Source organism: Aulonocara stuartgranti, assembly GCF_965226115.1.
Source record: "Aulonocara stuartgranti genome assembly, chromosome: 9".
NCBI classification, from domain to species: Eukaryota; Metazoa; Chordata; class Actinopteri; order Cichliformes; family Cichlidae; genus Aulonocara; species Aulonocara stuartgranti.
In genome coordinates, this window is record NC_138960.1 from 36,788,438 (window position 1) to 36,813,095 (window position 24,658).

The 24,658-nt window shown below is 44.7% G+C and overlaps 1 protein-coding gene across 6 annotated transcripts; it reads left to right on the top strand.

Annotated features, from left to right (window-relative positions):
- Positions 1 to 151: 151 nt before the first annotated feature.
- On the top strand, positions 152 to 24,131 carry sycp2l (synaptonemal complex protein 2-like). Of its 6 annotated transcripts, none has more exons than XM_082546795.1 (25): positions 152 to 408; positions 841 to 960; positions 1,938 to 2,051; positions 2,133 to 2,237; positions 4,504 to 4,528; positions 4,805 to 4,884; positions 5,159 to 5,247; positions 5,349 to 5,383; positions 5,730 to 5,872; positions 7,681 to 7,733; positions 7,827 to 7,872; positions 7,968 to 8,060; positions 9,086 to 9,158; positions 9,278 to 9,405; positions 12,563 to 12,683; positions 12,799 to 12,848; positions 12,916 to 12,982; positions 19,060 to 19,193; positions 19,284 to 19,317; positions 20,113 to 20,205; positions 20,269 to 20,441; positions 20,516 to 20,610; positions 23,081 to 23,180; positions 23,794 to 23,840; positions 23,974 to 24,131. In XM_082546795.1, exons 1-25 carry the CDS (start codon positions 406 to 408, stop codon positions 24,026 to 24,028), a joined length of 2,076 nt encoding a protein of 691 aa, XP_082402921.1. In that variant the 5' UTR covers positions 152 to 405; the 3' UTR covers positions 24,029 to 24,131. The 6 variants fall into 6 exon arrangements, 5 of the variants coding, with proteins under 5 accessions (XP_082402921.1, XP_082402922.1, XP_082402923.1 ...); XM_082546796.1 differs by having other exon boundaries at positions 20,528 to 20,610; positions 23,974 to 24,129; XM_082546797.1 differs by having other exon boundaries at positions 20,284 to 20,441; positions 23,974 to 24,129.
- The last annotated feature ends 527 nt before the right edge of the window (positions 24,132 to 24,658 follow it).

The following is a 24,658-nucleotide window of genomic DNA, read 5'->3' on the forward strand; positions in this document are numbered from 1 at the left end:
ATTATTCTTATTAATTATTTTTCTTCTAAATAAATAAGCTGATTTTGAAAAAATCTGTCCGTGTGTGTTGTGTAAACACGTCAGTGTTTCTCCCAAAACAAACAAATTCATTAGTCATCTATTAGAGGACACACCTAATGACCTGCTCACCTGCGCGCCCGCCTCCGTGTGTGTGTGAGAGAGACTTTTGGTGTTTCTCATTAAAACAATTTTTTTTTTAATGAAAGTTGATTTTTAAGATTTTCATTAATTTTATTTACAATTTTTTGTGAGAATCTCAAAGTACACAAAAAAGAAGCCGATATTCCTTCGCGTGTCGGAACTACTTTCTCTGTGATGAGTTAATGACCTCCAGCTGTGCGCGCCCCCGTCACATCAGAAGCTGAGGGAGGACGAGGAGACGCGATGGTAAACTCACAGTTTGATATGATCACTGATCATTAAGTCAAGTATCGATTGGAAGTATATTTATGAACTTTGGTTGTTTCCCTGCTCGATTTATGAAACTCCGAAAACTGCAGTGCGTCATAGATCAGGGTGATGACATCACATACTAGGAATCAATAACGCTTCTATATCGATTCAAAATCGTTTTTAACTTTAAAAACGTGTTTAACAGCAGCTTCTGCGGGTGTTTCTGTTATTTTGTCCACCCCTGTGCCACACAGTCCAGCCTGTACTGCCCCCTGCTGTCCGTCACCGGAAGTGATCCTTTTGCATTTAAACTGGGAGCAAACAAACGTCTGATTCTTAAATCAGAGTGAATGTCAGTGGGGTCTGGTGCAGGGAGCACACTTTATGTCTGATGGTTTTACACACCTGCATCTCCCTGTCGCTCAGTTCGAGGTTCAGGTGGAGGACTGTATGCTCCATGGAGACACGTCCCATCTGGCTTCTCTGCTCTACTATGAAGGACTGACCAGCAGCACCCTCACCCGGCTGGACCAGCTGGTTACCAAGGTAAGGGGGTAACTGTTTGTTCTCTATGCATGACTATCAGACAGGAGTTCTCCATGTTCACCACAAATGTTCACTTAAGCTTTAAAAGTTTATGCATTTAACAAAAACCTTCACCACCAAGGGGCAGTGTCTGCCCACACTGTGTTGGTTTGTTGACCTGTGCCATTAGAAACCACCTGATGCAGTGCCTGTCCTGAGGTCAGGGTGGTGCAACAGTTGGTGCTGTTACAGACGGAAGATTAAACGTCCTGTCTGGGCCAAGCTGACCACCACATTGCCATTCAGGTGCACCTGCCTCTCACCTGGTGACAGGTTAGATCAAAGTTAACATAAAGATGCTGTAGAGCTCAGGCATCATCTTATCCTCCTGTTACAGCTTTTAGAAAACAATGAAGTTTAAATGATGAACAGAAAGGTAAATGATGTCATTTACCTTTAACAAGTCACATGACCTCAGGATGTTTTCTGTGATTGGCTGAAAATCATTGGCCAGAATGAAGTCAGACTGAGCATGCTCCTCAGTCTGTCTGCTAAATGAAATGGGCTTTTGTGTTGATGCCTCTGAGAGTGCCTGGGTTTGGGACTAAAAATCTGCACGATAAGTTCATATTTCATACCAGCTGATGTGGAAAGTCCACTGATTACATTTAGTTTTGTCCATGTTAAAGCAAGCGCTCTGGAAGGTTCCAAGCAGCCATAAAGACCCGACATGTTCATAATCAAAGTTTCATGTCAAACAAAGTATTCCATGTGGAGGTGTTTGAGTCACGCTGTTGTACGTGAAACGTCTGGCCTGCCTGACGTTAAAAGGCCTCAGCGTGCCTCTGTGGTACGTTTTACTTGGTTTGTAGTAGGTTTGTGTTCTTTATGCTCCTGTTTGTGTAACGTCCGTTTCCACTGCAGGATCAATAAAGCATCAGAGTGATGTGAGCATGACTGAGTCTTACCACACACCTGTTTGCTTGCTTGGTTGTTAGGAGCTGCGTGATTCTGGTTTCAGCAGAGCTATGCTTGTCTTGAAGTCTTTGGGGATTCTGGCAGAGAACAAAGAAGACCTGCAGATGCTCATCGGTCATGGACTGACTGCTAAAGTAATCTGTCTAAATTTGTCAGAATAAATCGGGTCAGATGTCATGCGTCACATTACCTTCATGTTGTTGTTTGCCTTTTAGGCATTGATGTGGTTTGAAGCGGTCTGTGAACGGCTGACTTCTGACCTTCAGAGAATCTCCACCCCCCTGCTGAATCTCACTGAGGAGTTCTTTGACTTCTTCCTGGTGAGAACATTTCTCTACCCAGAGGGCTATAACTGTGGAGCCACATCCATGTGTTAGCTAGCTGTGTCGATAAGGCCAATATTGTTTTACTTGTTGAATCGCCATGGTAACAGATGCTAAACATCTCACCTGGGACTTATTCTATAAAGTGAGTTTAACATACCCAGGGTTGTCTAAGGAGCTTGGAAAGAAAAGCGTCTGGACTTCTTTAAGTTGCTTGAAGATGTTTCACCCCAAAGTATCCCCCCCAAAGAGGTACGAAGGAGTAACCCAGTGGGATACTTCCACTGGGTTTAATTCTGGGACTCTCCACCATTTGACCTTAGAACTGAAGAAGCTTCTCGGATGAGAGGTGAAACGTCTTCAAGTAACTTAAAGAAGTCCAGACGCTTTTCTTTCCAAGCTCCTTAGACTACGATGACGTGGATGTCTGAGAACCTTCACAGACATACCCAGGGTTTTTTATCTGAATCCACTTACCCTGATGTTAGCAGTCACCATAAACTGTTAAGCTGGTTATCAACTCGCTGTGTTCACACCCTGCATGCTGACATTAAAGGTGGTGTTGGTAGCATTCTATCAATCTGAAAGGAACAGCTTATATGACTTGATGTAGCTCATTGTCTTGCACAGGAAATTATTTCTATCCACTGGTGATTAAAAATCTATAAACAACATGAATAAAATGCTACAGTGTTGTAAAAGGTAGCAGAATGTTGCAGAAAGGTCTTGATGCATGCTCAATCATCCAGGTAAGGAAATCCCAAAAGGCTGATTCTGGACATAGTACAGTTCACAGAGAGTTGGGGAATGGCTGTGATTACAGCACTGTAAGATGGTGAAAGAAGAAACTGACCTCACAGATTTCAGATTGTGTCTAAGGTTGGGGAAACCTGCAGTCAGCTGACACTGAAGAAGTCACCTGACGATGAAACGTTTGTCCCACTAAAAATGTCCAGATGAACAGAATCAAACTCCTGGGATTACAGAAATGGGTTCTGGTGATTTGGTGGTAAAATGCAGTACTGCTGATTATTTCACAGGTTATACGTTAGAGCTGTAAAACCTTCAAATGGATCTGTGTAAATTTAAAGCGCTGTTCGATACCGCTGAATGAAGCCCAGCTCAGACGGACTGTCCATGTGTTCACGTGCCAAGTCTCTGGACAAGCAGAACGCACACAAAGAACACCTGTCCAACCAATCGCATTCATTCATCAGGCTGTGGAACAGGATGCTTTCATGTTTCCATGGGTCCAGTTTAAACTTTCATATGTGTAACTGTTACTTTAGAAATAAAAAGCACCACTGGACATGCTCAGACACACCTTTTTCCACTCTGTGCCCCAAATGAATACATCACACTTCATTTACTGTTTCGTACCGTTAAGTATGTGAGATCAAATCTAACGTCCTGTTGAACACATATAGTGATGGACCTGGAAATGATTCCCTAATGTGTCTGGGTGATTAGGATCTAGCTGTACTTCATTCATCCATGTCACCTCCCGGTCCAAGTCAAATTATTTCTGCCATTGGTTTGGATCCAAAGTCCTGTACTGGGGTCACTGTAAAGATTCTGCTCTGGTCTTGGACTCTGGCAGCACCAGATGTGGTGGCCTTCAAGCTCTCTCTGCTACAGCTTTATTTTAGCATTACAGGTAACCGACACAGTGATGACCACTATGACAGAAGAGCTCCTTCACTTTGTTGTGATGAGAGATGTTCTCCTGGAGGTTGGCCAAAGCTGCATCCAGCTTGTGTTTCTGAACAGTCTGGGATTCATGGTGAGCCTGGAGCTAAAACTCACAATAAATGGCCTGTATTTATATAGCGCTTTACTAGTCCTTAAGGACCCCAAAGCGCTTTACATATCCAGTCATCCACCAATAAGAGGCCAACACTGTAGACAGTTTCTGCGAGCTTTAAGTTTCCTCTCAGTACATGCAGCTCCTGCTAACTCTAACAAAGAGAGTTCATAACGTAAACAGAACTGGTCCTACCGCAGAACCCTGAAGCAGAAAAACCCCAAACATTTGTTTTGTACAACTTTGTGCTCGCTACAGGCTCTGGCTGCAGATGTCTGATTAATGCAGTTAATTTGATCGATTTTATAACTGGGTCAATGCTAAACACTTTGCTGATGGAGTGAAACCGTCATTAAAATCTTTTCCACATTAATTCAGTGTAACATAGGATGTAAGAGTTGCTGTTTGCTGGGAGATGAACCAGGCTCATTAAATACACTCTCTATCGTCTCGTTTCAGCTGCTTGGCCAAGCTTCTCTTCCAGGTTGGTTTCTGTCTTTGCTTTGATCTTCATGTGTTAGGCTTCATTTAGACTTCTGCTGGAGATGATGATGTCCTAGCTTCGTTAACTGGCAGCTCCTTTCATCCCTAAACCACAACCTTCCAGGTAGTTCAGTGACATGTAGGTACATTTCTTGGAAGGTTACAGTGTAGGGATCAAATGAGTTTCTGGTGGCAGTGTAAGTTATGATGTAGATTTCCCACCGAAGCATGAGTCTCACCTGTCCGTCCTGTCATCTACTACCTGTCCGTTTCTCAGTGAGTCAGCTGTCAGTAGTTCTTCTGCAGTTGGTTCATCTGACTCTGGAAACAGAAGTTCACTTCCCATTGAGACTGGAGGTAATGCACTGACACAGTGTGCTTTTCATTGTCTGTGCTGGGCTGTGATGTGTTTTTGTACACAGCTTTGCTCTGACTCTAAAGAACAGCTGGGTCACATAGTATTTGGACAATACAGAGGCAATCTAAGGAGCGTGGAAAGAGAAGCGGATGAACCAAAGGAGCAGTTAAGTTTCTCAAAGAAACTCAAAGAACTCCAGTGGCTTTTCTTTCCACGCTCCTTAGATCACCGTGATCTGGATGACTGACCTCAGTGTAATTTCTCTTGTTTCAGGCCATCAGGACTTTCAACAGCGTGCTGGAGTCTCTGAGCCGAGAACAGAGGCGACTGATCCAGAATGACCAGAATCAAAACCAAATGCTGTCTGTAGTGCACACTGAGATTTTTACATTGAAATGTTTCTAACCAGCACATGTATACCCATCTAAATTCAGTACTATCTGCTTGATTGCCTGTCTGACAGACCCCAGGTGGCTGCAGCAGTTCTGACAGTTGGAGGTGAGTTACAGCAAATCGCACCGAATATTCAACATGAGCGATTCTTGTTTTCTTTATTGGGATTGTTTTCTCTTCACCTGTCATAATGCTTTACGGATATTTAGAATCGCTGTGGTTAAACGATGTCCTGAGGAAGTCTCATGAGTGTGAACAGAAGAGTTTAGAGCCGAGTCTTGACTCTGCACTTGGAACACCTGAGCACACCGTCCCCTCAGTGCTGTTAGCAGTGAATATATAGAAGCGTCATGTTTGTCACCTCTATGTTAGACAGGAAGCCCGTAAACAGGAAAGGGCCTAGAATAAAAGTGTTATTACAGACAGCCACGTTTGTAGTTCTCCGTTTCAGACTATGAGCTGCAGGTCAGCCTGTCAGAAGCTCTGTGTCGCATGACTCCACGCAGAGACCGCATGCAGAAAGCCAGTCAGTGGTTCTCCATCCCTGACATCAGCATGGCTTTCTGTGACATCAGAGATGCTGATTTTGAGTCGGTGAGTTCTCAGCTGTCTCACTCTGTATGTCATTTCCAAGCTTTCTGTTTAAATTCCACAGTGTGATGAACACAACACACACAGTTCAGGTTGTTAAGCCTGTATTGAACCTTCTGAGTAATCAAAGTGAATCTTTAAATTTTCTCCAAGTCTACCTCGGGTCAGCCACAAGATTGGACTAGATTCATACCCTAAAAACAAGTACATCCACAAAGCATTATTAGTATTTCATTAATGTGATCTTGAAGGGAAAAAAATGTTTTTTTTCCCTGACAATTTGTATATTAAAAAAACAAACAAACAACAATCTTCTCTAATATAACTTGAAGCTTTTAGGCTAAACATGCAGCATTAATGTAACAGCTTATTAGCCAGCTATCATTCTGGCATCACTGTTTTCCGTGTTTCACATAAACATTATTTGTGCAAGAGTCATTTGATAAAACACCTTAAGGCAACTGTTGTTATTTGGTCCTATACAAATAAAACTGAACTGACTAAAGTGAACCAAGGTCATTTTGGCCACAGTAGAAAATAATTTATTTTCTGTTTTGTTTTTTTGTTTGTTTGTCTTTTTTGCCTGTCCCGTTTGGATCTTAGGCGTCAGAATTGATGTCTGAAGGCCAAAAAAGATGCCAAGCGGATTTAGTTTACCAATTGGATCATCATGGCCTTGCCATATTGGTCCAATTGGTAAACCTTTTATTATAATTAAAAAACAAACAAAAAAGAGCAACATAATAAATACAGCACCATCACAATAAACTAGCTAACAGTAGATACTAAATATTACATGTTATTGTGCAGTACGCAAGCTCAACAGTGCACAATGTGCTTTGAGGCAGCAGCCAAGAAAGGTGTAGTTTGTGTCTGTGTGCACACCTGTGTGGATCAGCACACTTGTATTCAAAAGGTTTCTCCATGTAATGGTCTGCTAGGGAGTGTGGGGAGCCATAGCCCCGTCCCCCAGGGCATATAGCAAGTATGGAGGAGATCCAGGTCCCAGAGTACAAGAACCCAAGGAGGACCACCAGGGGGGCAACCGTGCCACCCTCCTGGGAAGAGCTGAGGAGAGCCCCAAACGAGAGGTCACCCAGCAGCCACGGAGCAAAGGCCAGAGGGGGTTGCTGTGACGTGCCCGCATGCTTTGCCGGCAGCCAGCTGTGCCAGAGAGGACCGAGCCCCATGCCCACAGGCCTGAGGGCACCCTATCCCCCGGAAGAGGCCCACCTGGGCCACAGGCGCCAGGGCCCGCCAATCGGCCATGAATCGGTACATACATGAGCTCTCAGCCCCAGACACCAAGAACCACAAACACACCAACGTCTGAGGGCATCAGCCACTGGCAGGGAGTGTGGTGAGGTGAGATGGGCCTCCATTCCTCGGAGAGCCTAAGATGTTCCCAGAGAGGTGGAGTCTAGAAAATAATTTCAATAAAAACCCAACCAGACAGCCAATTGCTCTAATCTAACCAGCATGTCCTGGGTCTAGCCTGGACCTCCATTCCTGCAATACCTCACCGAGGAGATGTCACTTTTGATGTGGAGCAGCAGCAGTTCTACCCCTCCTAAATGACCAAAGTCCTCACCCCATCTCAAGGAAGAGCCAGAGGAAGCTATTTTCTGTGTCTTTTAGTCCATGCCACGGCTTGTGACCACAGGTGAGGTTGGGATAAACCAACAGGGTCTCATCACGTCGTGGATCGATGACGCCAACTGAACCGCATATCTGGGAAACTGGCTTAACTGTCTTTATACAGGTTTTTAATTTTTTTATGAAGTAAGTCAGCCATCTGTCTCACTGTGCAGGACTGCAGACGATTCTTGAATTTTGTCAACTGCTACCATGGAAACCAGGGGAGGTGATGAACCATATTTAAATATTTAAATATTTATTAATATAAAGTAAATCGGAGAACTCTGATCACAGTAGTTACCTGTGTTCTGTCTCTCAGCGTCTACACTATTCCCTGCCTCCGTGCCTTTCTCAGTTCCACTCAGGTACATTTTTCACCCTTTGAAAAATAAATTTTTTTTAAAAAGGACGTAATTTTTTTTGGCATTTGTATTCAGACTCTGTATGTTTTCTTGTGCAGCTCTTTCGTCCAAAAGATGAGAAACTAGATGAGTTCTGGATAGACTTTAACACGGGCTCAGGATGTGTCAGCTTCTTCATTGATGAGCCTCAGGTAGTACTCCATACTATGAAGTTTTACTGTAGAACTGACAGACTTTAGGTTGTTTTGGGGGGCTTGCTTGATAAGCTGTATTCAATTCTTCGGCAGCTTCACTGGTTGCCAATAGAAGCCAGGATAAACTCTAAAATCTTACTTCTCACTTGGAAGTGTATCCATAAATCTGCTCCTTATCTCTGTGATCTGCTTCATACCAACACTGTTTCCCGCCTCTCAGATCCTCGTCTGCCATTCAAGTTGTTCCTTCTCCTCGTCTTACCACTATGGGGAGCCTTCAGTTGCTCTGCTCCTCGGTTCTGGATCTCTGTTCCTCCAGCCATAAGAAATGTAGACTCTCTTCCTATATTTAAGTCACAGTTCAAAACCCATCTGTTCAAACTGGCTTATTCACTTTTTTGCTGATTTTTATCTGTTGTCAAGTTCTGTTTTGCAATTTTAACTTATTTTATGGGCAGCACACTGGTTAGCACTGTTGCTGCACACCAAGAAGGTCCTGAGTTCAATTTCACCATCAGGCCGGGGTCTTTCTGTGTGTAGTTTGCATGTTCTCCCAGGTACTCCGGCTTCCTTCCACCGTCCAAAGACATGCAGTTTGTGGGGATAGGTTAATTGATTAAACTAAATTGTCCATAGGTATGAATGTGGGAGTGAATGTGAGTGTGAATGGATGTCTGTGTGTGTTAGCCCTGCGACAGACTGGCGACCTGTCCAGGGTGTACCCCGCCTATTGCCCTATGACAGCTGGGATAGGCTCCAGCGCCCCCCACAACTCTGAAAAAGAGAAGTGGATGGATGGATAACTTGTTTTATAATTATTGCCCCTTTCATTTTTTTGCTTTGTAAGGTGACCTTGGGTTTCTGAAAGGCACCCTCAAATAAAATGTTGTGTCAAATAATGCAATAAGGTTTTGTTTAAAAGCACCAAAGGGAACAACTGCCTTGAAGTTTTAGTTGGACACTGAGTTTGGCTGCATATTCACATTTTTCTCCTGCTGTGTTCTGGTTATGTTTTTGTTCAGGGTTTCCTGTGGGGATCCATTCATGTGCCGAAGGAGGAGGTGGATCATTACAGTCTGCAGGTCAAACAGAATGGTCAGAACTTTAACCCTAAAATCCAGCATGTTGAAGCATTCAGGTATGTTAGATCATGTATAAGTAGGACCAGAGCATGAATTGGACAATTCTGTTTTTCCCATGATGCCCTGGGGAAGAGACGGTCCTCAGTTTCTGGCTGAACAATCCCATCATGCACCACAATGTCAGAGGCCAGACAGTGGAGCTGACCTTCAACTCCAAACACCACAAAGAACTGGAAGAGGCAGCTGGGAGAGTGTTCATGGTAATGGTTTGTCTCACCACCTGTCCTGTCAGCCTGCCGCTCTGTCTCGCCAACTCGCAAAGACAGTGATGACTGTTCTGTTATTGGACTTCTAATCAGTTTTTCCTGTAAAAAAACAAACAAAACAAAAACCCCTACCATGTTTGAACAAAAAGGTTTTGATGACTGCTGGTCAAGGATCAATATTTGTAATTGTATCATCAGATCTGCAGTCTGCGTGTCTTAGACAGGTGACACAGGTAGTTTAAATCTGTCAGTGCTTCTCTTCTGATAACCGGTCTCTCTTCAGACTTGAATTTGTACCTGAGCCATGGTTTTATTTTTTGTTTGATTTCTCGGTGTTATGAGAAGCTGCATCAATGGTTATAAAAGTCTAACAGCTGCTGGGAGGAAGGACCTGCCATAACGCTTCTTTGTGTACTGTGGATGCGGCAGTCTGTCACTGAAGGGGCTCTCCAGTTCTGCAACAGCTTCATGCACGGGTTGGGAGACATTGGAGTTCTTCTGTCTCCTACTACCTGCACTGGGGGCATCCTTGGACAGAGCTGGCCTCGTATGGAGCTTATCCAACTGCTTCCTCTCAGCTGTAGAGAAGCTGCTGTTCCAACAGACAACACCATAGATGATGGCCGAGGCCACAACAGAGGTCTTGGAGTGCAGGGTATGCTCCTGAAAAGATCTTGTTGTCCTCAGCAGGTGGAGTCTGCTCTGACCCATACTGTAAATAACGTCAGTGTTGGGACTCCAGTCCAGTTTATTGTTCAGGTGAACACCCAGGTACAGGTCCGTTCCCTGAATGTTCACTGGTGTCAGTGTGGGGGGTCTGTTGTCGTCCTCACATGTTCAGGAGAGGGAGCAGTTTAGATGGCTTGGGGGAGCTGGTGCTGTGGCTTGTCTCCAATTCAGGCTAGTTTGTCTTGTTCTTCTGTCTTCACTGTCGGTTGAGTGATGTGCTGGTGCTTTGAGAGGTTGAGCTGGAGTACTCGCTGTGGTGGGGAGGAAGGGTGCTGGCCTCCAGTTTGGTGCTGCACTCAACACTGGTCCGTTCTTTCTTGCCCTGTGGCAGGGTGTGAGAACTGGCGGTGCTTACTGAACCTCTCTCTTTCCAGGGAGTCCCCAACATCTTTGTGGGGGCGAGTACACTGCACCCGGGATCACTGCAGAGCACGGGGCCACCTGCCCATCCACGCTTCAGAAGGTGTAGGTGGACAGGCCTGGATCTAGGGCTCGCTGCATCTACATCCCTTTGTTATTAAGGGTAGAGGATTGGTCTGGTTGCTGGGTCTCAGAAGGGTTTCTTGATTGCAGCCTCACAATGATTTTTAAATCACTACACACACACACACACACACAAACAAGCTGTATATTTGTTTGTGTGCCCCCTCTGTTTTGTCTTTAGGTGCTGTGTATCATATGAGTGAGCTTTGTTAGAGAACTCTGTTTACTTCACCCTTTTCTTTTATTTCTATTTCTCTGCATTCCTTTTGTTTTACCAATCTAACCTGCATAACCAGCATCCAGCATAACAACCACTAGAGAAGATGAATAATAAAACAAAACAAAAACACCCCCCCCCCCCCCCCCCCCCAAAAGAACTTGAGAAATTAAAGAAAATGATCCCCACACTGCTTGCAGACTCCAGTGAGTCAGAGCTTGGTGCAGGAGGTAGATGTTGGCATCATCTAGCCCAGTGCTAGGGTCGTAGGCCAACTGCAGCAGATCCAATTAAGACGTCAGAGGGCGAAGATGTTTGAGTACCAACCTCTCAAGGGTCTTCATCAGCTGTTGAGGTCCATCCAGGATGTGTGGTCTTCAGTACTAGTACCACTCCACAGCTGTGGAGCTTCCCCTGCTCGTGCTGAACATGTATGCCAGGATGCCACACAATTGGTCTGCACAGCTCCTCAGGAGCCTGGAGCTGATGCCATCCAGACCTGCAGCCTTTCTCACCTTGACCTTGAGCCATTCCTCGCCTGAAGTACTGACAGGGACAGGATGGTGGTGGAGGAGGGGAGCTGTGAGATGGAGTCTTGTGTAGCAGAAGAGTGGGTGAGGGCAGAGAGGTGTGAAATCATGGGAACAAAAGCTGACATTTGTCGAAGACGCGGGGGTTTGCAAAAGAGATGATTGGGCTGGGGGAGTGGAGTGTCTGTTCAAACCTGTTTGGACATCAGGGTTGGGACAGGTAAAGATCCCTGGGTACTTCACCTTAACAATAAACTGGACACACAACGCTCACGCACTGTACAAGCTGTTTTAAAGTGGGCTCCATGTGCTAGACAGGCATGTGCAGGATATTAGTGAAGAGTGTTTATTACACTGTGATGGCTTCAGCTATCTTTTATGCAGTTGTCTGCTGGGGAGGCAAGGGAGAGATGGAGAGCAACAGATTAATAGGTGAAGAAGGCAAGCTCTATCCTGGACAGTCCTCCAGACCCCATAGAGATGCTGGGCCTTGTTCATTATGGACAACACTGGTCACCCCCTGCATGAGACTGTGGAGGCCCTGAACAGCTCCTTCAGCAGTGGGCTGTTAGTCACGGTGTAGGAGCAGGGTCGTAGGCCCTTCATCCCCACAGCAGACTGCAGTACACAGCTGTGATAGCTGTCTGCAAAAATATTCAGACTTTATTTACTGTAAATAGCATCCATTTGTAAGTATTATAGTGTTTAGCTTTATTGCACACTGTTTGTTCTATTAAGTTTTTCTAGTAATCACGAATTTATTTTCGGGGGCGACCATGGCTCAGGGGGTTGGGAATCGCATCTGTAACCGGAAGGTCACCGGTTCGATCCCTGGGCTCTAGTGAGGTCCTGGTCGTTGTGTCCTTGGGCAAGACACTTTACCCTACTGCCTACTGGTGTTGGCCAGAGGGGCCGATGGCGCGATATGGCAGCCTGGCTTCTGTCAGTCTGCCCCAGGGCAGCTGTGGCTACAACTGTAGCTTGCCTCCACCAGTGTATGAATGTGAGAGTGAATGAATAGTGGTATTGTAAAGCGCTTTGGATTTATATAGCGCTTTTCAAGGCACCCAATCTATTATTATTATTATTATTATTATTTTGTCTTCCGTTCTCTTGATGTAACAAGTAAATTTCCTGTGTGGAATTAATATTAGTCTGTCTATTTCATGTTGATGATGTCCCACTCTGACAGAAAGTGCAGAATACCCCACATGTCAAAGATCCAGGCGGTACAGCCCAGGCCTCGACTACAAACAAACATGGCAGACGAGCGTATGGCCATAAGAAGGCGCCAAGTAAGAGCCAGCTTAAGAGTGAGTCACATCTTCATTGAACTTGTACATAATTGTTATCACCGCACCATCATCAGAGGGAGATGGCTTTCATTGTGTTATCGTTACAAATTAACTAACCTTTCTCCTTCCATAGTTTTACCTCTGTCGTCTCCGAGCAGTGAAGACGACTCCACTGTATCCAAGGTAACAACAATCGCCAACAAATAAACAGTTTGTTTCTGATGTCTAACCTTCAGGGTTCTGCTTTTAGCCTGCAGCCAGAAGTGCAGCGGAGGTCCTGTTTGATCAAATCAGACACACGACGTCTGGATGTCACAGTAAGTTAGCTTCTTCTTTAAGCCCCGGGTTATTTCGAAGTTTAGAGTTACTGTAAAGATCTAAACAAATGAACGTCTCAGTGGTTTATCACTGTGAATCACGGCTATTCAACTCAATCGTTGGGAAAGATTTTGAAACCGAGGAACTGATCTTTTGTTGCAGTCAGTAAGCAGCAGATCATGATCCATTTCAAACCCACACAAGTGAAAAACAAGTAATGTTTATTCTTTTTTTTTCCCTGTGAATCTGGTGACCGCTCACAAAAAAGGGCCATTAAAAAGGGGAGCTCTAACTAAACTCTTTGCACATTTGAAATAAAAAAACAAAACATTTTGAAAATTCCCTTTCAAAACAAATATTTTGCTGAAACAGACACATTTTAAAGGACAATGGTCACATCTGCAGTTTCTGCTTTTTTTTGCCTGCTGTGATCTCCTCTTTGACATCACAGAAATGCTCCAGTGCCCTGGCTTTGGACAGCCACCTGGCATCGTTGTGCAACAGCAGGTTATGGTGCTCAGCAGACTTTTCTGCGAGCAGCATGCGGAATAAGCAGTGCTGGAGGCTTGATGTTGAGCGAATAAAATAAACTGCAGCCATGACGCTGTCCATTGTGGTTTTGAGCTCCGCACTTAGTTTTGTGTACAACACAGTCTGATGAACAATGCAGTGCAAGGTTCAAGGTTCTTTATTTGTCACATGCATAGTTATACAAGTATAACACACAGTGAAATGTAGCCTGACACGCTCCTCGACATGTGCAAAAAAGGAGTTGATAGTGGACTTCCGGAGGTGCAGAGAAGTACACACCCCCATCACCATCAACGGCGCTGCTGTGGAGAGAGTGAGCAGCTTCCGGTTCCTTGGTGTACATCTGGCTGAGGATCTTACGTGGTCAGTACACACAAACAAAACAGTGAAGAAGGCGCAGCAGCGCCTCTTCTTTCTCAGGAGACTGAAAAGATTCGGCATGAACCCCCGCATCCTCAGGACCTTCTATCACTGTGCCATTGAGAGCATCCTCACTGGATGCATCACCACCTGGTATGGCAACAGCACCGCCTACAACCGCAAAGCTCTCCAGCGAGTAGTGCGGTGCTCTGAACAGATAATTGGAGGTGAGCTTCCCTCTCTCCAAGACATCTACAGGAAGCGGTGCCTGAGGAAAGCGGGGAGGATCATCAAGGACTCCAGTCACCCCAGCCATAAACTGTTCAGACTACTTCCATCAGGAAGGAGGTTCTGCAGCATCCGGTCCCGTACCAGCAGACTGAGAGACAGCTTTTTCCATCAGGCCATCAGACTGCTGAACACTTCATAGACACCTCAGCTTCACTACTAGAACTTTAACATTATGCACTCCATACTGTACAGTAACGCCACTGTTTTGCACATGTCTACACTCTGTATATTTTATTTTATATATTTTATTTATTGTTTACTCTATTTAATTTGTAAAATATGTGTGTGTGTACACACACACACACACACACACACACACACAAAAAATTTAGTATACACATCCAGAAATGCATATACTATTATATATTGTACATATATTTATTAGTTTCAGATGTAGCCATTCTTGTATTTTGCTTGTTTACATTATTGTATTTTGCACAACTCTGTTGCTTGTGAAGCTCGCACACAAGAATTTCACTCACATGTGCTGTACCAATGTACCTGCACATGTGATGTGACAATAAAAGTGATTTGATTTGAATATATATAGTGTGTGTATATAGTATATACACTGGGTGAATGTGCAGTAGTAGCAGCAAGCAGGTGAATTCTGTACATTAATATGAATAGACATCTGACTATTTTACAGGATAGACAATATAAACATATTAAAGTTAAAGGAATTGAAATGTACATTGTGCCTTGGTTTAGTGTCTGGAAGAGTCCTGACTCAGTCAGTTATAGATGATGTGAGAGGGCGGGTGTGTGTGTTTAGGGCACGGATGGTTTGGGGATAGAAGCTCCTCTTGAGTCTCTCTGTCCTTGCCCGGATGATGCGGAACCTTCTACCAGATTGCAGAAGTTGGAACAGTTTGTTGCCAGGATGGGACGGGTCCTTCAGTATCTGCGCTGCTCTAGTCTGGCATCTCCTGGTGTAGGTGTCCTGAAGCGGGGGGAGAGCAATCCTGCAGCAGCGTTCTGCTGTACGGATCACTCTCTGGAGAGCTTTTTGGTCCTTCACACAGCTGTTCCCAAACCACGATGTCATGTTCTGTGTGAGGATGCTCTCCACAGCGCCTGTATAGAAAATCCTGAGGATCTTTGGAGAGACCCTGAACTTCCTCAGTTGTCGTAGGTGATACAGGCGCTGCCTAGCCTTTTTGGTCTGGACCTGAATGTGGGCAGCCCATGTCAGGTCTGAGGAGATGTGGACACCAAGATACTTGAAGGACTGCACCCTCTCCACTGGAGCTCCATTGATGATGATGGGCTTGTAGTCTCTGTGCTGACCCCTTCTGAAGTCCACCACCAGCTCCTTGGTCTTGCTGACGTTCAGCTGGAGGTGGTTGTCCTGGCACCACGATGCCAGATTCTTCACTTCATCCATGTAGGCCGCCTCATCGTTGTTGGAGATGGCACCCAACACCACTGTGTCGTCAGCAAACTTCACAATGGTGTTGGAGCCATGGGTGGCCACACAGTCTGAAGTGTAGAGGGAGTAGAGCAGTGGCGAGAGGACACATCCCTGAGGTGCTCCTGTGTTGATGGTGATGCTGTTGGAGAAGCACCTGCCCACCCTCACCACCTGAGTTCTGCCAGTGAGGAAGTCCAACACCCATGCACACAGACGGCTGTTAAGTCCCAGATCCCTCAGCTTTGTGAACAGTCTGCAGGGCACTATTGTGTTAAACGCTGAACTGTAATCAACAAACAGCATTCGCACATAGTTACCCTGTTTCTTGTCCACGTGGCTGAGAGTGGTGTGTAGGACGTGGGCGATGGCATCCTCTGTGGATCTGTTGGATCTGTAGGCGAACTGCAGCGGATCTGTGGTGTCTGGGATGGAGGAGGAGATGATGTTCTTCAGCAGCCTCTCAAACACCTTCATTACTACAGAGGTCAGTGCAACTGGCCGGTAATCGTTCAGGGATGAGGGTTTGCTGTTCTTGGGCACGGGGATGATGGTGGATCTTTTGAAACATGTGGGGACCACAGACTTCGCCAGGGACTCGTTGAAGATGTAAGTGAACACACCTGCTAGCTGGTCAGCACAGCAGCACAGCAGACAGCCGGTGATGCCGTCTGGCCCCGCCGCTTTCCTTGTGTTCACTCTCCTCAGTGCCGCTCGGACGTCATGCTCTGCGATGCTGGTCACCGGTCTCTCGCTGATGACGTCACTGTCCTCGGTAGTCAGGCGGTAGATAGCATTAGCCGCCTGGCTAACCTCGAAACGGGCGTAGAACCGATTCAGCTCGTTGGTGAATGCAGAGTCGGCGTTGATCGGCGCAGTGTCCCTGGCTTTGTAGTCCGTAATGGTGCGTAGTCCGTGCCACATACTCCGTGTGTCGCCCTGGTGGAAGCGGGACTCCACACGTTCCCGGTACCGGCGTTTGGCATCTCTCACCGCACGCCGTATGAGGCCGCTTTGTAGGCGCTCATATCGCCAGTGGCGAGACCCGCGTTGTAGGAGGCGGTCCTGGCGTTTACTGCAGTGCGGATCGATCTGTCCATCCACGGTTTCTGGTTTGGGAATGTGGTGACTCTGGCAGTGGGGATAATCTCCTCCGCTAGCATATTGACGAAGCATACTGCTACTTCCGTAAACTCGTTGATGTTGACTGCGCATGCTCTGAACATGTCCCAGTCGACGTCGTTGAGTGCGTGCTGTAGCGTAGCTTCTGATTGGGCAGTCCACCGTTTTACCTCCCTCTTGGTCACGTCTTCCCTCTGTATGCTTTGTTTATACTGGGGAATGAGGAAGATGGCGTTGTGGTCAGACTTCCCAAAAGCCGGGTGTGAGACAGCTTTGTAGCCCTGCTTGTATGGCGTGTAGCAGTGATCCAAAATCCGATCCCCTCTCGTTGGACACGAGACATGCTGGTAAAAGTTTGGCATGACTTGTCTGAGGTTCGCTTTGTTAAAGTCTCCTGCTGCGCCCGGGTCCTTGTTTTGAAGCGAGCTCAGCACATCATGTAATTCGGACAAAGCCATACCTGTGTCCGCTTGGGGTGGGATGTAGACCGCCGTGGCGATGACTGAGGTGAACTCACGGGGCAGATAGAAAGGGCGGCACTTAATGCTCAGGAACTCCAGATGTGGCGAGCAGCCGCTGGAGAGAGTAGAAATGCTCATGGCATCACACCACTTTCTGTTTATCATGAAACACACTCCCCCACCTTTGGTTTTGTTCGACTCTGCCGTTCTGTCCGCGCGGAGCACAAAGAATGAATCCGACAGAGTTACGGCCTGGTCCGGCATGGTGGGGGTCAGCCATGTCTCCGTGAAGCACAGAATGTTGCAGTCCCTCATGTCACGTTGGAAGGTGACCCATGCTCTTAGGTCATCGAGCTTGTTCTCCATGGATTGTACATTGGCCAGTAGGATACTGGGCAGTGGTGCGCGATGCGCCTGCTGTCTCAGTCTGTTCCTAATACCAGCGCGTTTTCCCCGGCGCTTCTTTGTTCTGTGCCTCGGATGAGCGGCCCGTCCTTTGTTGTTCTCCGCGCCGCGTAGAATCTCTGGCGGCCAGGAAGGGTCAGGTTTAAAAGTGGCCAAGATTAGATGTGCAACCTTGGCACCGATGTTTACAAGTGATCCGCTGTCGTATACTATAAGACTAGAGGATTTTGGGATGTAAACCAGAGCAAAAAATAGGTAAAAAACAAGAAAAGTGGATAGTCGGAGTGGAGCGGTCAGGAAGGCGTCTGGACGTGGCCGCGCCATCTTGTTCAACAGCCAACCACCGTGCTGCCAAAGCACTCACTTCTCCTGCCATGGATGGAGCCTCCTCCGTCACAAGTATACAGACAAATTTCAAATCCAGACCACTTTCCTCAAAAAAAGCTGAAATCTTCTCAAGCATTGTTTCGCCAGCTGTGTGTCCCTTTAGTGGTAGTAAGCCTAGCAATTTGCCATCAAAAAAACGGACATATATGCACAACTGTGCATTATCAGTTCTGTCTGTGAACCCATCTCCTGCTATAGGCATCAGTTTTCTTCAGGTCATCTAACAGCACTTCGAACTCGTCTGATGCCAGAACTTCAACTCTATGAATATTTGAACTGTGTGACAGGTTTTTAATAGCAGATGTCACACTCACTTTAATTTTTTCATCATTTATCACCACATCCACCACGGCCAGCATGCAGTATTTCACTGTTTCAGAATCTGTGAAAGGCCTTTTCTTTTTCACCAAGATCCAGCAAACATGAAGGGAAGCTGCTGCATGTCTCTTGGGCTGTGCAGGACCCTCATCATCGTAGTGCAACTCCGGTTGTAAGATGCAGTTAAACTCGCAATTAAACTGTGCTTTTGCAGCCCTCTCCTTCGATCGCTCTGGAAAGTTTGTATAGGAAGTCTGGTGTTTATCATTGTGTTGCCTTCACACACTCACGGCAAATTAAACACATAGGTTTGGTGTTTGGATTTGGCGGTAAAATGATTAAGTACTTGTCAGTCCAGGCAGGGTTAAACCGAAAGGTTTTCATTGTCAATTTTACGCGTTTGGACTGAGAAAGACATGCTGTTGTCGCATCCTATATTACGATGATTATTTATAATGTTTACGTCACAGTGCATTGTGGGTTAAATATTGCTAGGCTACTAGGAGTGTTTCATTCAGTCTACACTATGCTGTAGGAATTTCAATTTTTAATTTTTTTAAATTAATTTTTTTTTGCGTTTCTTCCACGACCACAGACGGGGCCACTCACAGGTTGCTTCTGGGCTGCATGTGGCCCGTGGGCTGCCATTTGAATAGGCTTAACTGTGGATAATATTGTGCTTTGCTAAAGGCCAGTCCCATCTATAGGAAAATAAATGAACCTCTCTGAACAGGAAGAACTGTAATGATCTCCTGTCCTCTACAGGTCTGTTTTTTGTTTTCTATTTCAGGTTTTCATACTGTCAGCGACGTCACTGTTGAAACTCACCTGCCAGATGCAATAGAACCGGTGTCAGATGACCCTAAAGGGGTGGAGCTACAGGTCTCCCAGGACTTTGAAGAAAGCAGCTTCCCTTTGGAGCAGGTTCATGTCCTTTGATAGTTCTTTTCAGATCCATTGTTCCTTCTTGTTTTTTTTGTTTTGTTTTTATCAGTTTCCTGTTTCTTCCTGCAGGAAGTGTTCAGGAAAAGAAAAGCTCCAGACTCAGGTGTGCTCTTCTCAGCCTCCACATTTGTCACTTCCAAACTGACTTTCATGACATCTGAAACACCTTTTTAATCATTTGTTTTTGCAGACCTGTGAGAAATGTAACAGAAAAACACTAACAGCAAAAAGAATGACCAAACCCACATGACTCATTTTAGCTGATAATTTCTTTTTTTTTTCTTTCTTTTTTTTTACTCACAACCTGAAGACTCTTTTTATACACTGAACAAAAATATAAACGCAACACTTTTGTTTTTGCTCCCATTCCCCATGGGATGGACGTAGAGACCTAAAATTCATTCCAGATACACAATATAACCATCCCTCCCAAACAGTGGTCACAAATCAGTCCAAATGTGTGGTAGTGGGAACATCTGCTATATTGAGATAATCCATCCTACCTCACAGGTGTGCCACATCAGGATGCTGATCTGACATCATGAGTAGTGCACAGACCTGCACATTCCAGGGTGGCCTTTTGTTGTGGGCAGTCTGAGGTACACCTGTGCACTACTCATGATGTCAGATCAGCATCCTGATGTGGCACACCTGTGAGGTGGGATGGATTATCTCAATATAGCAGATGTGCCCACTACCACACATTTGGACTGATTTGTGACCACTGTTTGGGAGGGATGGTTATATTGTGTATCTGGAATGAATTTTAGGTCTCTACGTCCATCCCATGGGGAATGGGAGCAAAAACAAAAGTGTTGCGTTTATATTTTTGTTCAGTGTATAAAGGGTTTTATACATTTATCTATTTAGGTTACCTGTTACCTGTTCCTGTATTTAGGTTACCTGTCAGATCAAACTGAGGGTGAGTTGGTCCACAAGAGAAGGGCAGCGTTTCAACAAGAGGGAGAAGGATCTAAACCACTGTCGACAGGTAAATTCTTATACTTTTCACACAGTTTGCCTGAAGTTAAAATGATTGATAATCTTGCTCCAGCTCACCTGGTTATAGACCGCTCACCTGAAGAGCCGGGGCTGTTAACAGAGGAGGCGGGACCACCTGTGGACAGTGAGACTTGTGAGCTGAGAGCAGTGACAGAGTCAGACCTGATGTATGGTATCACAGCTTCCATCAAAACCTTCAGAGCACAGCTGGAGGAACACTTCACTGTCAGTAACCACATCTTATTGATTATTGGTTTTATTATTGGCTGTGATTAGATAATCAGTAACTCAAATTTCAGGGCCACTGGCAGAAAGTTGAAACTGAAATTCTTCTTTCGCTAAAGGAGCAACAACAACATGTGTCCGCCCTGCTCATGGCTCTACATCAACACAGGTACAGCATACACCATCCCTTTCCCCAGAATCCACTTCTCCATACCCAGGATCTCTTTTGACTTCTTATTTTTACATCATCACTCACAAGAAGTTAGTTTTCTACTTGATTAGACAACTCAGGGGTTCATCTATCGAGCTATGAGCATGTTCATAAACATGCACAGCTGTACTGCTAGCAGAGCAACTGATTTTACAACTAAAACTATAATATTATAAAAATCTGAACAAGCTTAGGCAGGCTGTCACCGGGTGTTCACTCCCTCTATGGTAGAATATCACTTTCTGTTCCTGTTACAACACACAATGGTGTTTTTCTGTAGCCAATTTAATTGTTTAGGAAGTCCTGAGGATCCCTGGAGAGAAACTGAACTTCCTCAGTTGTCGGAGATGATACATGTGCTGCCTAGTTTTTTGTTTTTTTGTTTTGGTCTGGACCTGAATGTGGGCAGACCATGTCAAGTCTGAGGAGATGTGGTCACCGATGTACTTGAAGGACTGCACACTCTCCACTGGACCTCCATTGATGATAATAGGCTTGTAGTCTCTGTGCTGACTCCTTAAGTCCACCACCAGCTCCTTGGTCCTACAGATGTTCAGCTGGAGGTTAAGTACTGGGGGTGATCAACCAATTATCCAATCCCAGGACAGGAACCAACTCCACCAAACAACTCAGCAGGCACACCCAGGTGTCCATCCCTAAGAGACAGAGAAAAGGAAAAACCCACAGCCATTGTCTGGTGGGAGGAGTCACACATAAAGAACAAACACTCATAACATTGAATAATGACAGAAGGTATTACAGGTACTGCACTGCAGTGGTTTATATCTATCTAATAGACTCGAATTTGCACATGTAAATGGAGAGTCCTCTTCACACACACTGAGGTTAATTATGGAGTTCCACAGGGTTCAGTGCTAGGACCAATTCTGTTTACATTATACATGCTTCCCTTAGGCAGCATCATTAGAAGACATAGCATACATTTACACTGCTATGCAGATGACACCCAGCTCTATCTGTCCATGAAGCCAGATAACACACACCAATGAGTTAAACTGCAGGAATGTCTTAAAGGCATAAAGACCTGGATGGCCGCTAACTTTCTGCTTCTTAATTCAGATCAAACTGAGGTTATTGTACTCGGCCCTCAAAATCTTAGAAATATGGTTTCTTAATCTGGATGGCATTACCTTGGCCTCCAGTAACGCTGTGAGGAACCTTGGAGTCATTTTTGACCAGGACATGTCCTTCAACGCACATATTAAACAAATATGTAAGACTGCTTTCTTCCATTTGTGCAACATCTCTGAAGTAAGAAATATCCTGTCTCAGAGTGACGCTGAAAAACTAGTTCATGCATTTATTACTTCCAGGCTGGACGACTATAATTCATTATTATCAGGAAGTCCTAAAAACTTGCTGAAAAGCCTTCAGTTATTCCAAAATGCTGCAGCAAGAGTCCTGACAGTGACTAGAAAGAGAGAGCATATTTAGTATTTTAGTATTTTATTTATTTATTGTCATTGTCAGAGAACAATGAAATTGCGTTTGGGGCTTCCGTACAACCCGTAAATAAAATAGTGAAGAAAATAATAAATACCCCTTAAAACCCAAGTGTAAATATTTAACCCAGTGTGACTCCAGTGCAATAAGACAATCCTTAGCAACAACATGAGAACATGACAAGTAATGTTCATAAGAAATTCAGACAAAGACCTGAGAAACATGACATGACATGTACAACAATGCAACCCGTTCAATATTATTGTACTGTGAGATATGATATTTCTCCTGTTTTGTCTTTCCTTCATTGGCTTCCTGTTAAATCCAGAATTCAAAATCCTGCTCCTCACATACAAGGTCTTAAATAATCAGGCCCCATCTCATCTTAATGACCTTGTAGTACCATATCACCCTATTAGAGCACTTCGCTCTCGCTCTGCAGGCCTACTTGTTGTTCCTAGAGTATTTAAAAGTAGAATGGGAGGCAGAGCCTTCAGTTTTCAGGCCCCTCTGGGGGATTTCCATAATGCATTGAGTTTTTCCTTTCGAGTCACCTTTCACTCACTCAACGTTGGTTAATAGGACTCTCTGGTGAATCACACTTGTTATTAATCTCTCTCTCTTCCACATCGTGTCTTTATCCTGTTTTTCTTCTCTCACCCTAACCAATCATAGCAGATGGCCCCGTCCCTCCCTGAGCCTGGTTCTGCCGGATGTTTCTTCCTGTTAAAAGGGAGTTTTTCCTTCCGACTGTTGCCAAAGTGCTCATAGGGGTTCATATGATTGTTGGGTTTTGCCCTGTATGGATTATTGTGGGGTCTACCTTACAATATAAAGCACCTTGAGGCAACTGTTCTCATTTGGCGCTGTATAAATAAAGTTGAATTGAAAAACAGAATAATACAGACTGAAAGAACAACAGCTACAGCAGACTAAACAGCGCTGTGTGTTTGTGTGTTTGCAGGTTATTGCTGCTACAAAGGCTGGAAAAGGGTGTGTCTGATCAGGTGAAGCAATTTGAAGAAAACTCAACAAACCTGAACTCCTTAACCACTCAGATCCAGGTACTACAACAGACTGCAGTAATACTACAGTCTGTGTACATGCTCAAACACTTGAGTGCTAAATCACGGCCTCTGATTTGCAAAGTTGTAGTTTGAAAATTTATTTTAAAATGTTTAGCATTTATGCATAAGCTTCCATTTCTCCTCAGCTTAACCCCCAAAGTTAAGATATTTCCTCTGCACATCTCCAAACCATCTCTGCCTCGCCTCTTTAACTTTATCTCTAAACACATTTCTCTGCCACTCCTGAAAGTTGCTCTCTTGACACTCTATCATCTGCTTTCACATCTGTAGTGCTCTCTTCATTGAGATTGTCAAAGCAGGCCTAAAGCTACGTCCACTTTGGAAGCATTTCATGGTGATGTGGTGACAACTCACTGCAACTTAAAGTGACCGTGGCCCAAATGAGGACTGGTGGTGGGGAACAGGGCAGGGCCCGAGAAACTTATCTCTACTTCTACTACTAATGACAGTGAGGTGTATTTGAGGAATATATGAGTCTGTAGTACATGCACTGAACAACCAAGAAAAACATAAGCTGATGAAAAGTTGTGGCTTCTTCCAAACCAAAGGTTGAATTTTTAAGACCTGATCCAAAAATTGTTTTTTCCAGTCTGAGATGCAGCGACTCAGCTCCTTCTGCGCTGAACAACAGCAGAGGTCAGTCTGATTCCACCTGTTCACACGGAAAGATCGAGTTTGAGTTTTGTTTTAAATCTTACACTTAACTGATCCAGACTAGTTTTAACTTGTCAGACTTTAAATCTTCAGGATTCATTTTTTGTCACCTCAGGTTGAAGTCTTCGGAGAGTGGCGAGGCGGGGGTGGAGCATCCAGCCAGCCAGTAAAGAAGCATATGTCTTTGAGAGACACATTTCAGTTTCTTTTGTTAGAACACAAAGTTTAGTATTTAAGTTTCTCCTCAGAATACGGACAAAATATATTTGAAGACAACAAATAAAAACAAAGAGCAGAAGTCAGTGAGTTCATTTTTATTTGTTGTAGTAGTGATGATGATTTTATTTATAAAGTGCTTTCAGACAAAGTACACCTCTTTGAAAATAAAGAGATAAATAAAAGTGATGCACAGCAATACACGTTTAAAAACACAAGTTAAAAATAACTTCTTTTTTTTTTTTTTTTTTTTTTTAAAGGCAGCGAATTAAGACATGTAGGATCGGATGAACAAGTGAGTCTTCAACTTAGCTTTAAAAACCCCCACAGAGCATGCCTGCCTTGCACCATCTGTAAACCTCTAAAACTTTTCTTTGGTAGCCTAGAAAGGAGAGCGTTACAATAATCGATACGTGCTGACATTTATTTGTTTATATTTTATTTCTTATTGTCTTTAGTGGTAACAGCTCATTGCCATGGTTAAAGTTTGAAAGGCTGCAGTGACTTGACCAATCCACCAGGTGGAGACAAACTTGGTGGAGCACTTGAGAAATGATGTCTGTTCCAAAGAACAAACGCAAACA

Excerpts from the sequence above, each read along its gene's own strand:
- sycp2l (XM_082546795.1), top strand. Across the intron at positions 961-1,937 it reads TGGACCAGCTGGTTACCAAG|GAGCTGCGTGATTCTGGTTT; the intron begins GTAAGGGGGTAA and ends CTTGGTTGTTAG. Across the intron at positions 8,061-9,085 it reads TCTTCATTGATGAGCCTCAG|GGTTTCCTGTGGGGATCCAT; the intron begins GTAGTACTCCAT and ends GTTTTTGTTCAG.